Consider the following 13,457-nt stretch of genomic DNA (forward strand, 5'->3'; position numbering starts at 1 on the left):
AGCTCCTGCCTGGACATCTCTAACGCTGCATGGTCCCTTTAAGTCTTTTAATGGAAGTAAAATCTATTTATGTTCCAAGAAATACTGGGAGTTTACAACTTCATCCGCAGGAGGAATCTACGGATACCTCGTTTCGAGATTTGTGGCAGGCAGCGTATCCTCGGCGGCACAGATCACAGATTCATTGTGAGTAAACTGGGTGCTGAATGATTGCGTCCGTCTGTGCGTGTTTGAAGCCTCACACAAACGAATCCGGCTAATGCATGATTCTTTATTATTCGTCTTTGCAGCGGCAGTGAGTGTGATTAAATTGTGAATGAGACTGCCAATGCGTTGCTGTGGTCAGTGCAATGACTGCACGATGAGCTCTGCATACACGCTACAGCCAATTAAATACCGAATTGATTGCTGTTCGCCCGTGGACGGTGCAAATATGGAAACGCATTATCGTGCGTTCATTAACGCGTTTGGTTCTCAATTAATCGGATGGAATGGTGTGGCTATTTGTGCAGCCTGATGCGTAAAGCTTTTACGCATTGGACATCCCTTTGTCTCCACTATGCGTTTTGTGTTACAGTTTAGTTGAGACCTCTCTGTATCCCTGCTGCTTGCAATTCTGTATATGTGGATAACAGTTTGGAGAATCTGCAGGTGGTAATTGGCGGACTCCACTTCATTATGCTTAATTATCATAGGCTATGTGCTATTGCCACGGTGCGTCTTGCGCAAGAAGTGCATGTTTTGGATCCTGTAATTTGTCTTAAAGTTTTCTGTTTTTATTCGTCAGCAAAATCGATTTCCGCTTTGTTTTAGTGTATTTGTTTTTGCCTATTTTTTGCAGACTTTGTTTAGGCTATCATGAGCGTGCTGATCTGGTGTTGGCTGCTGTTAATTTACGCGCAATCTGTCGTCTGTGTTTTAGTTATGGGAGCAAATCCAGCATGACTTTGCCATCGATGGTTTTTGAGTCTGATATGAATGAAATGTTTTTTGTCACACAGCCAAATGTTCATGAAATGCTTTAGTGTGCGTTTTTTATGCATATTTCAGTAAAACTGTGCGTGTTAAATGGCATTGTTTGATTGTACCTGTCGGGGGAGTAAATGAATGTAGTGCAAAATGTGTTTGCATTTCAAATAACCACATATTCATCCCCCCTGAGAAAGAGAAAAAAAAAAAACCGACCAAATGCTCTATTCACGATTCCAGGTTAACGGCGACTGACGAGCCGTGTGTGCACAGGCTTCATCTTCAGACATTTGGTCCAAAGGTTAGGCGTTAAAAAACCGCGAAGCTGCTGTCTACGTGGACTGGTGCTGAAGCCTCCCGTTCGACTGCCAGGACCTCTGCCAAATCCAGAGACATGGCGACGAACGGCACCAAAACGGATGGACAAGTCACAGAACTGAACGAGGTGGCCAATAATGACAAGCCCAAGTCACTGGAAGTGAGGACCGAGAACAATCAAAATGATTTGCCTGATAGGGAAACATGGGGAGGGAGATTTGATTTTCTCCTGTCGTGTGTGGGTTATGCAATTGGACTGGGGAACGTATGGAGATTTCCCTATCTCTGTGGAAAAAACGGTGGAGGTAAACATTATTTTCACTGCTAATTTATGAAAAACCTGCACAGCCCGTTCAGCTCCACGACGCACATAGTCGAGCTAACCTAATTGACTGTGTCGATTACATGCAAAGAATGAATATCACATACATGTACAAGCCTAATTAATTGACGTTGTGCTTTTTTATTTTTAGTAATGCGTCAGTGCAGTTTTAGCCTAAGAGTGGTCTTTCTTTTTCAATGCATAACTTGATCTACTTTTGTCCATCCAGGAGCCTTCTTGATCCCCTATTTTTTGACTCTCATATTTGCTGGGATGCCCTTGTTCCTACTGGAATGCTCTCTTGGTCAATACACCTCCATTGGAGGGCTTGGTGTGTGGAAACTGGCTCCTATGTTTAAAGGTATACTTCACTTCAACTGAATATTTACAGACAATTGTGTCTTGATACCAGGCCTGTCTAAAATATATATATATATATATTCATGGTGCTTTCATAGAAATAATATTCAGAATTTATGGAGGCCACATAACACATATCTAATGATAGTTTTTACTACACTGCCTAATTCATTTCTGTATGATAGGTGTGGGCCTCGCAGCAGCTGTCCTGTCCTTCTACCTTAACATTTACTACATTGTAATCATTTCCTGGGCCATTTACTACCTGTACAACTCCTTCACCACTGTAAGTATCCCACAGTGACACTCACGTGACTCATGAAAAAAAAGAAGACAAAAACAGCATAGGGTCAAGGTTCTTATATCAGTTCATTAGGAATTCCAGCCTGTGATACCTGTAAGACATTTAAAATGTGACAAGGAGGGGGAGAAGAAAAGAAAAACAACACTGTCATTGTTTTGTTTTACAGGACCTTCCATGGAGCTCATGTAACAATGAATGGAACACAGACAAATGTTACACAAACCACTCCATCGTCGATACCACCAATCTCACCAGTTCAGTGATGGAGTTTTGGGAGTAAGACATTGACTGCTCTCTCTGGCTTTTCACAACAGCAGAGCTTTAAAGTGTCCTGCATGCATACCACCGAGATACATGAAAGACAGCCTCCTCTGCTGCATGCCCGTTTCCCTGTCTCACTGTTGCTCGCTCTGACTTATAGGCGCAACATGCACGAAATGACCGATGGCTTGGAAAAACCAGGCCAGATTCGAATGCCACTGGCAATAACACTGGCCATCGCCTGGGTCCTCGTGTACTTCTGTATCTGGAAAGGGGTTGGCTGGACAGGGAAGGTAAGACGCTTGCCAGATTTGGGCATCAAAGACCTCTTGTGCTATACTGGTTCCCAAATTACCAGTAGTATGTGACAGCAATGCAATATTAATCCGTCTAATATTACCTCATCAATCATTTAAACCGCAGTCAGCATTGTCCGGATTGGTTTTTAAAGTAAGAGAAGAGACATCAAACACTCATGTTCACTAATCCGTCTCTGCCTCGTGGTGGCTCCTCTAATTCCAATTCTCCTGACACGGCGTCTGTGCCGAGTGTGGATTCATGATAGGAGGAGCAACACGCAGCCATACGCCACAATCTGGTTCGGTCCTCTCCCTTCACTTGGAGCAGTTTTTCCCTTCCCTTGTGGTGCCACATTTCGAAAAAGTCTAGCTCGTCACGTGACCATGGCAAATAAAATTTGTTTTGGTCACAAAACACCCCATCCCCCTGCGCACACTTTGCACACAAACTTGCTTGCACAATGTCATAAATGCACACAGCCGTTCACAGTGAAGCTGCTTTTGCTGAATATTTGGTCACTTATCTGTTTTGTTTTGTGTGTGTGTGTGTGCGTGTGTGTGTGTGTGTGTGTGTGTGTGTGTGTGTGTGTGTGTGTGTGTGTGTGTGTGTAGAAGAGGCCGAATAAAATAGATCTAGAAAATCTTAAAAAAAAAAAAAAACCTCACGAGAATTTCTGAATAGTGGGTGAATTCCAAATTGACAAATTCTGTATGCATCATAAATGTACTTAAGATTCAATGGTGTGATCCCGCTGACCCTGCTGTCTCACATCGTACAGGTCGTTTACTTCTCCGCTACATATCCCTACTTCATGCTGTTTATTCTCTTCATCCGTGGGGTGACTCTACCTGGAGCCAGAGAGGGAATTATGTTCTACATCACCCCTGACTTCGAAAAACTCAAAGAATCTGAGGTAATGACACATCATCATGTGATTCATATTCATGCACCGCATGCTTGGGGGAGCAGAGCTCGGCATCACGCAGCTAAAATGCTTGTGTTCCTTTTGTCAGGTATGGCTGGATGCAGCTACCCAGATCTTTTTTTCCTACGGATTGGGATTGGGGTCACTTATAGCTCTGGGCAGCTATAACCCTTTCAATAACAATGTGTACAGGTAAGACGGGTGATGATTCACAAATCGAGATAATCTAAGAGACGGAGAATGCTCTTGTATATAATATATCAGAGTGACTTGTAATAGCTGAAGATGGCAGTAATTAAATTGCTATTTTTCTATTTGATACGCTTCTATGAAAAGACCTTTTTCAAGGATGCTTGGTAAGAGCCCTTGAAGGCCTTATTAATGTGAGATGCTGGCTTGAATATAATAAGAATCCAAGAAGATGGCTGTTTCTTGTCGGTGTGCGTGCTACAGGGAAAAGAACAACGACTATGATTGCAATGGCTGAGTGTTTTCTCCAGCAGCCCCATGGTTCTGGGTCACATAAGCAATCAGTTACATAAAAACCTAGTTGCGTTCTTTTTGTGGGCATGTTTCAAATGGATCTATCGCTCTACATCTATATCTATGAATGATACATTTTATCATCTGTCACAAGTTTTCAAATGAGTTAATCCGTTTACGTCTGTCATAAACAATAGAAAAAGTTTTTTTTGCCAAACATCTGTATGATCAAAAGGAATTAATAGCAGCGATGCAGCTACTCTGTCAGATCTCAGTCTCTCCTGGAAGCTTGAAAACAAAAACAAACAAAAAAAACTGAGTCAACTTAAATCTTTGACAACAGGCCTGTTTTTTATTTCCTCTCCCCAGAGACTCCATCATTGTGTGCTGCATCAACTCGTGTACCAGCATGTTTGCTGGCTTAGTAATCTTCTCTATTGTCGGCTTCATGTCAAATGTGACAAAGAGACCCATTGCCGACGTAGCAGCTTCAGGTAAATACAGATCGCATATTTCTGTAATGGTTCTGTCTCTGCACAGATAAAAAACAACAAAAACAAAGTGCACTGTCATTGATACCCACTGCTAAACACAGCATTCGTCATCACTTCTATGTGAACATGTGTGTTTGCAGTCACAACAGAGTACCATGACAAGAACCCTGATGCAATATGATGTTTCTCTTCGCTATCCAGGTCCTGGCTTAGCTTTCCTGGCCTACCCGGAGGCTGTAACCCAGTTGCCTGTGTCTCCTCTCTGGGCCATTCTGTTCTTCTCCATGCTGCTCATGCTGGGGATAGACAGCCAGGTAAGGGGCTTGGACATGATCTGCTCATGGGCTGACCTACATATTTAAATGCAGGTACATATCATGCAGCTCACCCCTGCTCTCTGCGTGATAAGCATGCAATTTGCTTCTTGTGGACAGATATAGCTGAGCTTTGACATCGGCTGTCAAGTCTTTTTAACGCAGCTTTGTCACCTCCGTGTGCCCGCAGGTTTCCCTGTCTGTGTGTATTTGGGTTTGAATAAGGCCATAGAGACTGTGAAAAAATAATGTAGTAATACATGCAGCTTTACATTGGAAGTGACCACCAGCACTTCAAAGTAAAAGACTTCAAATATAATCCAATTCTAAATAGGGTTAATAGCCTTTGCATATCAAAGCTATCTCCAAAATGGTCCCCATGCAAGTGGATGCTCGGTCATTCAGAAGATAACATTAGAGTTTCTGTCCCAGGGTTTGCTCCAATTCTTTGTCATCATGTATTCTTCTTTGCTGAAGAATACATTTTGCAAAAACATAATCACAGAGCATTAATATGTACTGTAGATATTAAAGGCATATTTGTGTCAAAGAACATAAAAGCAGCAGGTTGTAAGCATTGCACACATTCACACTTACGCTTTTCTTTTTTTTCTTCAGTTCTGCACCGTTGAAGGCTTCATCACTGCCCTGGTGGACGAGTTTCCCAGAGCTCTTAGAGGCAGGCGAGAGCTCTTCATCGCAGGCGTCTGTCTGGTGTCCTATTTGATCGGACTTTCAAACATCACACAGGTACAGCGCCCACTATTAACGGCACCGGATTAAACAAATGAGTGCTCGAGTTGAAAGATGTAATTAAAAGATAAAAGCGAAATCGACGCATCTGCTGTATGTAGCGAGCAAGAGGCCGTTTAAATGTGGACTTGTTCTGTTAATGACATCAAATTTAAGATGTATTATAACACACTTTTTCTGTAACCAGGGTGGAATCTATGTGTTCAAACTGTTCGACTACTACTCTGCCAGTGGAATGTGTCTGCTGTTCTTGGTCTTCTTCGAATGCATCTCCATATCCTGGTTCTACGGTGTGTATCGTCAATGTTTCACGCAATATTGCAAAAGATGAACTAAATTGTCGTGCAAAAATTTGCGTTTTTCTTCAACAATTTAACAAATGAAGTCAGAGAAACGTCACATTATGTGAAAAGTTGTCACACCTGCTCTGAGATATCTGCGCAGCTTCAAACGCGGCTCAGCCTCAAGGTCATGAGCACTCCCGTGTTCCACCTTCACCGTCCTCATCGTCATGCATGGCAGACCGGCAGCAAATTGAAATAAATTGGATATGAATATTTTGATCATGGATTCATTTGTCTCGCAGGTGTGAACAAGTTCTACGACAACATCGAGGAGATGATTGGCTACAAGCCCTGTATATGGTGGAAGATGTGCTGGGTCGTGTTCACCCCTCTCATCGTCGGCGTGAGTACTCTGCACTAATACAACCGTACATCTAAAGTCATGACATGACAAATGAAACAATAAATAAAGTCAATATTACCTGCCTGCAGCCACGGCAGGCTGAGACTGTGCTGCCTGTAGTCAGTGGTGTCAGGATGCATAAAGCGTCTCATGTCTCCCACAGGGTGTGTTCTTGTTCAGCGCCATACAAATGGTTCCTCTCAAAATGGGAGACTATGTGTTCCCGGCCTGGGGTCAGGGAGTGGGCTGGCTCATGGCGTTGTCCTCCATGATTCTCATACCAGGATACATGGTCTATATGTTTCTCGGACTCAAGGGCACGTACAAAGAGGTAAGAAAGTGAATTGTCTGTTGGGTTTGTTGTTGCTTGCTGGTGTTGCTAACTCTAGCTTTAAACCTTTTCTCTGATGTAATTAATATGTTGTGTTTCTCTCCCAGCGACTTCGGATAATGCTCAGGCCTCCTGCAGTTGTCAGGCGACCTCAGGAGAATGGACCCGAGCTGCAGGTGGAGACCAACGCGGCGAACCTATCCAGCCCCGTTAATCCCGCTAGCCCCGCCACCCCGGCTCCCGTAAACCCCGCTAGCCCCGCCAACCCAGCTCCCGTCAAGGCCACCAGCCCCGTGACCCCTGCTAACCCGGCTCCTCCGCCAGCTAATCCAGTCGCAGTCGTCGCCGCCGCCACCAGCCCGGTGAACCCGGCAACTAGTCCCACAGCCACCATTACCATCACCACCACCACCACCACCGCGGCCAGTCCGGTTAACCCCATCGCTACAACTGTTAGCCCGACCAGCCCACCCCCCAACCCAGCCAGCCCGACGGAGCCCGTGAACCCCCCGAACCCAACCAGCCCGACCTCTAACCTGACCAATGCCGAGGCCAACGTGTAGACAACAAAGAAACCCTCATGGAGCATGTAGACAAAAGAGAACATTACAAAGGACTTCCAAGATTTTAATTGATTCACCTACCTCCAGGGGCAATATGTGATCAAAACCGATTTTCAAACCATGTTTCATTTTTCTGCATTTGTAAAACCAAGCCAATGATGTCTTATTGTTGGTTTGCATTCTGAAAACAATATCAAAGACTGTTAGTGTTCACAAATACAACCATGAATCTGAATTTAAAAAAAAGAAAATGTAAACATACTGTGTAATACTGTGAGAAAAGAAGAAAAATACATAGAGATATAGATTAGAGATTTGTTGAATATCTTCATGAATCAAGTAAATACCGTGTGAATATAGTAGATGAAGTAGTGAACAAAATTGACATCATTGAAGAGTGCGAGGGATGGCGTCAATTTTATTGTGGATGTTTACTAAACCTCACACAGTTGTCTCTTTTCCAAACGTTGCACTCTGTGAGGTAAACTACAGGCCGCGAGGCAGACGGGGAGCTCTGAGTAAGCACAATGCCAATAAGAAGTTCATGTTTAGGAGCTCTGTTGCAAAAGATTTTTGTGTGTGAGAGAGACTGTTATTTTTCCTTCCCCTTTTTTCAGTCAAAAAAAAGGGAAAACTTTTATGTGATCGAAACATTTTTAGAATTATTTTTAGGATGTTTTATACTAAATGTGTTGTGACGGAGGACCAAAATCAACAGGCAGACAAAAGCAAAAACTATGCCATTTAGTGTTCGGTTGGCAAAGCACAGGGTACAAAGAAGTACAGAAGAGTAAAAAAAAAAAACAAGAAAGAAAGAAAGAAAGAAAAAAAAAGCACAGGGTTAGAAAAGTGATTTACAAACATCGACTCTCCCTTAATGCTGACAGTCAATCCTGTTTACGTTTTGCATGCTTTCCTCAGGAACATCAGTGAAAAATTTCTGCAATGTCTCCTGACAAAAAAAAAAAAAAGAAGAAGAAGAAGTAGAAGAGGAACAGAGACGGCCTTAAGCCAATACACCAATTCCAGCTAAGCCATAGTCTGTTTACATGACTGGGCACAACTACAAAATACATACTTTGTATGCTAGCACAAAAAACCTGGACCAACTCTGTGTTTAAGTACAGTCACTATTCTTTTCTTTACGTGTGATGATCAATTATAGTTTGATCAATATGTATTCAGCAATACATATGTAGATGTATAAGTGCAGGCCAGTGAGCAAGTGGTCTGTTTCTCTTTTTGTTTGTGTTGTCTTTGCTTTACTAGTGAAAAGCACAAAGCTTTAATTTCCCCCAGACTTTTGCCATGGCGTGTTAGGACAATGTTAGTTTGCTTCTATGGCAGCTACTGTGAAAGGCATCTGGTTGAACAGAACATGTTTACTTTGAAAAGCAAAACAACTGAGCGAAAATGTGAAATGGCTACAGTTCATGTCCTGTGAATTTTGTATAAAGTTACTCTACCACAGTTTTCTCTGGAACTTTGTCGTAAAACTGTACTGTGTAAAACATGTAACTGTGAATGTCTGTAATACATTGGAAGTTATTGTCTAAATGTTGAAAAAATGGAGTTGCTGTTTTCTGCAATAATATTTTGATCACAGAAGCTAAAGCACATATCTTACAGAAATATACGAAATGATGATGACAATGAAGATACTGACGATTATATTAAAGATAGAAACTATGTCTAGTAAAACAATATTGTTTTGTATATTTTTAACTGTCTCACAGCCTAATGTAAAACATAATATAAACATGATATGTATCTAAATGGTGTCACATGATAAAGCACGATTGTTATGTTATACAAACAGAAAAAGACTGAAAAAATAAAGAATTATAGAAAATATAAATACAATACATGCCTGGCATATGTCCCTCATAGCATGTGTGTTTAGTAGCAGCCCTGTGCTTTTCAGCCGTTATCAGGGAAATTAGGTCAACCCATCCCATCACAAGATGTATGCTGCGCCGCATCCTCCTGCAGCGATTGTTCCCTTTCTTGCAGATGAACCCTATTGTTGTCCGTATAGTATTTCTAGTCAACAGATATAGAAGAATGTTAGACAAATAAAATCACAAGCAGGTATCAAGTGGAAGAAAACAAGGTGTTGTAGAGCGGGATTCATTTGTTGTTTCGTTAGAAGGAGGCCAGGTGAGACGTGTGAAATTAAACAAAAACCTCTCTTTAGTAGTTTTCGGTTGAAGATGACACCCAGCTTAACTGGGGAATCTACACATTACAGTGAAATGAAACGTCAAAAAGAGAGAGGAAGCCCTCTCCTTGTGGTTTTTATCGAGTGTCAGAAAACACACGCTGATAGAGAGGCCTCGGCAAGAAGAACATCAACACGGAGCAACACGGAGCCTGGCGTGCCCACCCGCCCCATCTCCACAACCTCTTATGGCTCTGTGTGTATTTATGTGTGTGTTTCTGTGTGTGTGTGTGTGTGTGTGTGTGTGTGTGTGTGTGTGTGTGTGTCTTCTCCCCCACCTCCTGCAGTTGCTGCTTCCATTAGCTTCCAGTGTGATAAAAGAGACGGCACCAGCTGACACCACCACAATGACTCGCCGTGGATAAAAGAATGAGATGTCCCCTCTAGTAGCTCATGGCGAACTGTGTGCGTGTGCGTGTGCGTGTGCGTGCGCGTGTGCGTGTGTGTGTGCGTGTGTGTGCGTGTGTGTGTGTGTGTGTGTGTGACAGAGAGAGAGAGAGGTTAGGGACAGAGAGCCATGTGTTTGAGTGGACTGGGGTTTGAATAATGCCCCTAACGGCAGCTCAAATAAACCGGCCCCTGATGGATGGCTCACTATCCTCCCTTATTCCCAGTTGTGTAATTTAGCATCATTACCTGTGAAAACCAGTCACCACCGAGACAACACAAACTGATGTCTTACATCCACAAGAGCCATAGATCATCATTTTCGGCAGGGGAGGACAGGAAGGAGGAAGCTCCCGATTAGTTGCGAGCAATCTAGCAGAGCACAATTAGTCTTATAGTGCCAGCATTGGATGGATTGAACTTCTTTTAAACATTGTATTACCAATATTTGTATGCACGAAAGGAGAAAATGCTTTCCCCCCCTATTATTTAGTTGGATTTTTGTTTTTCTACCACAGAGAATGTACAGATGGTCAACCAATGACTGATTACTGTACAGCTGACCCTTTAGCGTCACTGAATCTGACACGTCACAAATATCCGCGTAACACCCGTTCCCATAATAACCCTCCGTCCCAGCATTTGAAGGTGGTGGCCAAGTTGGTGCTGACGTCCAAATCAGTTTCACTGCTTTTTTGTCATTCTGTTCCCATTTCGTCAGCCAATGTTTTCTCTTTTTTCACCTTAATGAGCAAATAAAGGGAACCCCTCCCAACCCCGTTTTCATTTCCTGTCTCGTGACAAAGAGGCCCGTTGATTCCGTAACTGTGATTAAGGGGTATATAAATAAACGTGACCTCGTAAACTGACACTGTAAATTAGGTGTGTACACGTATCAGCGCTCTGCACACTAATTGATATAGATAGCACTAATTAATGTGACACTATTTATTTATTTTCTTCCATGCAGACTCTCTGGGCTTATCAGCTCCATTTTGTGGCCAGATCTGAGCGAGGGGGACATTGTTTGGTGTTTAGCATTTCTTGGCACTCTCTGTCGCGAGCCTATTTTTAAAGTTAAAAAAGTGCTCGCAGTGTGGCCGCGAGAGAGGACACTGAAGAAGCAAACTGGTGATCCATGATGCTTTTATGAAAGGATGACAGAACGCTACAGCTCACAAACTCACACAGGCTGCAATGATTAATCCTCATAGCCCACTTAGAGCAAGGAAAAACTAATTCTGCTGCAAAGATTAACGGCTGATAATTATGTTGATACTTTCTCTGTTTTTAACCCCAGCGCCAAAGGATTTTCTTAATCGTAACGCCCTATTGGGTTTATGTTGTTGTGGGTCACTGAACCTGCATATTTTTGATGTGGATTTTGTGTGATCATTTGTGACATTTTTCCCTCCGATGCATTCGGTTTGGCCCAGACTGCTGTCTGAGGTACACTCACCCGAGAATTCAAAGCAAATACATTAATGAATAACTAATCTTTGCAGATGCATGAATCTACATATCAATGTAATCAGAGGATGTTGTGTGCATGGCTATTTCCAGCAGAGGGGCTGAGAGGATGTCAAGCATGCAAAGCCTCTCTGCATATATGCTAATTGGGCTCCATTTTCCAGTCTGAATATGAACCTTGCCGAGATGAACTTGTTTACCAGTTCACTTCTTTTTTTTTTTTTTGTAAGGTGTCTCTTTTTTGCACACAAACTGCACCGCTGCTTGCATATCAAGCGTGCTGTCGATGCTGTGCAGCTGGGATGAGATCTGAGATTAACAGGGGGGGGGGGGGGGGTGCACTCTGGGACACGTGAAACCGTGGATTCCCAACGATTTCGCCGTTTGATAGTGTGCTCCCGTGACACAGCAAATATTGCGTTTATTTCAGGCAGCGAAAGCTCGCAGGCAAGCAGAGCATACCATTTCTGTACAGATGCAAATGTCAGACTGTGACAAAGAGGTTACCCTGTCACAGATCACAAGGGCTTATCACGCTGGCAGAATGAGAATCTTTGGGTTTGGATTAACAAATCCCCCTCTTCTGGAAATTATACAGACCCCTCAAAAAGGACTTCAATTCCCATGACATTGCCCCTCCCCCACCTTGCCTCTTTTGGCAGCTCTTAAACCTACAGTACCATGTGGAGAAACCTGTACCTGTCTGTCTCATCTGGTGCCTAATGGAAAATATTGTTACTGTTTGAATTTCTCTCCTGTAATTCTGTGCAAGCAACGGTGCAGTTTTCCTGTATAATCAAACAAAGGGGGGGGGGATAGCATTTTCAATCAAGAAAAAAAATAAAGAAAAAATCCCAACTGTGATTAAAATGAATCTCTGCGAGAGTGAATTTAATGTCACAATGTTAGCTAATCAGGAGACTGTCCCCTGCTACTTTCGGTTTGCCGTGGCGCTTCTTGTCTTTTGTCACAGCTTATAACGTCTCCCCAATGTGCCAGAGGCTTATGGGGGAGTCATTGTAGATTACTGCCTGGGTCAAACACTGAATGCAAATCAGGGCGAGGAACAAGCGAAGTGAAACGATGGAAAATGGAATGAGGGTGCAGGAAATATCTAACAGAAACTGCAATATTTTTCTTACTCTATATACATTTTTCATACACTCCAAATTCCAAGTGTGTTTGTGCCGTTGTGTATAGAAGCATCGATTTAAATATGAGGGGGAAAAAAGAAAGATCTTAACCGGTGTATTCTAATATTAATCGACTACTTTTAGATGACTGAATAGTTAATGGCAAACGTAAGCCACGGGGAGAAATTCCACATAGTGAGCAAGACACGTTCCTCTGCCTGGATGTCACGCACAGTGGGTGCTCTGGATGATCTTGTGCCCTGATGTGGAGCTAGCGGGAGGAAGGGCTAGCTCTCCAGTGAAGCTCCTCTAATGGCTTCCTCCTGGATTCCCTGCCCAAAGGGTTTCAGGCCCTGCGCTCTAGCCTGGGCCTCTTCAGGCTGTGGGACTTTGATAATGGCTGACAAATGATAAACTCTGCCGACATCAAATGGGGTTATTTGTTTCCCCCCCCCCCCCCCCCCGCTCGTACAAAGAAATGCCCACAGAAGAAACGCACAACTCTGTGTTCCACTGAATTTCATTATTCTGCTGCTAATCTCCTGGAATTCGACCCACGCCGACTTGCACCTCCGTGAGTTTACAGTACATGCAAATGATGTAGCATGCAGGTAATCACAGTTGTGTTTTTGCATCAATGGATGCGTGCACGTGTGTCTATGTGTGCACGCATTTACTGTATGTGAACGTGTACAAATGCCAAGTGTAAAGACGAGACCAGACAGCCGCCCCAGGCCCAGCTTCAGTACCTGCATCCTAAATAGGTTCTGTCAGGTTACACCACACGCTTAACACCTCCCTCCTCAGGATGCTGGCTGAGTCTGCTCAGTTTATTGCAGCTGGAAACGGAAAAGCGAGGTGG

The 13,457-nt window shown here is 43.2% G+C and overlaps 1 protein-coding gene across 1 annotated transcript; it reads left to right on the forward strand.

Annotated features, from left to right (window-relative positions):
- Positions 1-1,287: 1,287 nt before the first annotated feature.
- slc6a1a (solute carrier family 6 member 1a) lies at positions 1,288-7,534 on the forward strand. Its single transcript, XM_076099802.1, has 14 exons — positions 1,288-1,592; positions 1,839-1,970; positions 2,155-2,255; positions 2,440-2,549; positions 2,695-2,827; positions 3,613-3,747; positions 3,848-3,951; positions 4,612-4,736; positions 4,938-5,050; positions 5,669-5,800; positions 5,991-6,093; positions 6,390-6,490; positions 6,654-6,821; positions 6,929-7,534. The coding sequence occupies exons 1-14, from the start codon at positions 1,364-1,366 to the stop codon at positions 7,382-7,384; spliced, it is 2,142 nt and encodes a 713-aa protein (XP_075955917.1). The 5' UTR covers positions 1,288-1,363; the 3' UTR covers positions 7,385-7,534.
- The last annotated feature ends 5,923 nt before the right edge of the window (positions 7,535-13,457 follow it).

Source organism: Anarhichas minor, unplaced genomic scaffold (assembly GCF_050575085.1).
Source record: "Anarhichas minor isolate MPS153535 unplaced genomic scaffold, ASM5057508v1 ptg000003l, whole genome shotgun sequence".
In the NCBI taxonomy this organism is placed as follows: domain Eukaryota; kingdom Metazoa; phylum Chordata; class Actinopteri; order Perciformes; family Anarhichadidae; genus Anarhichas; species Anarhichas minor.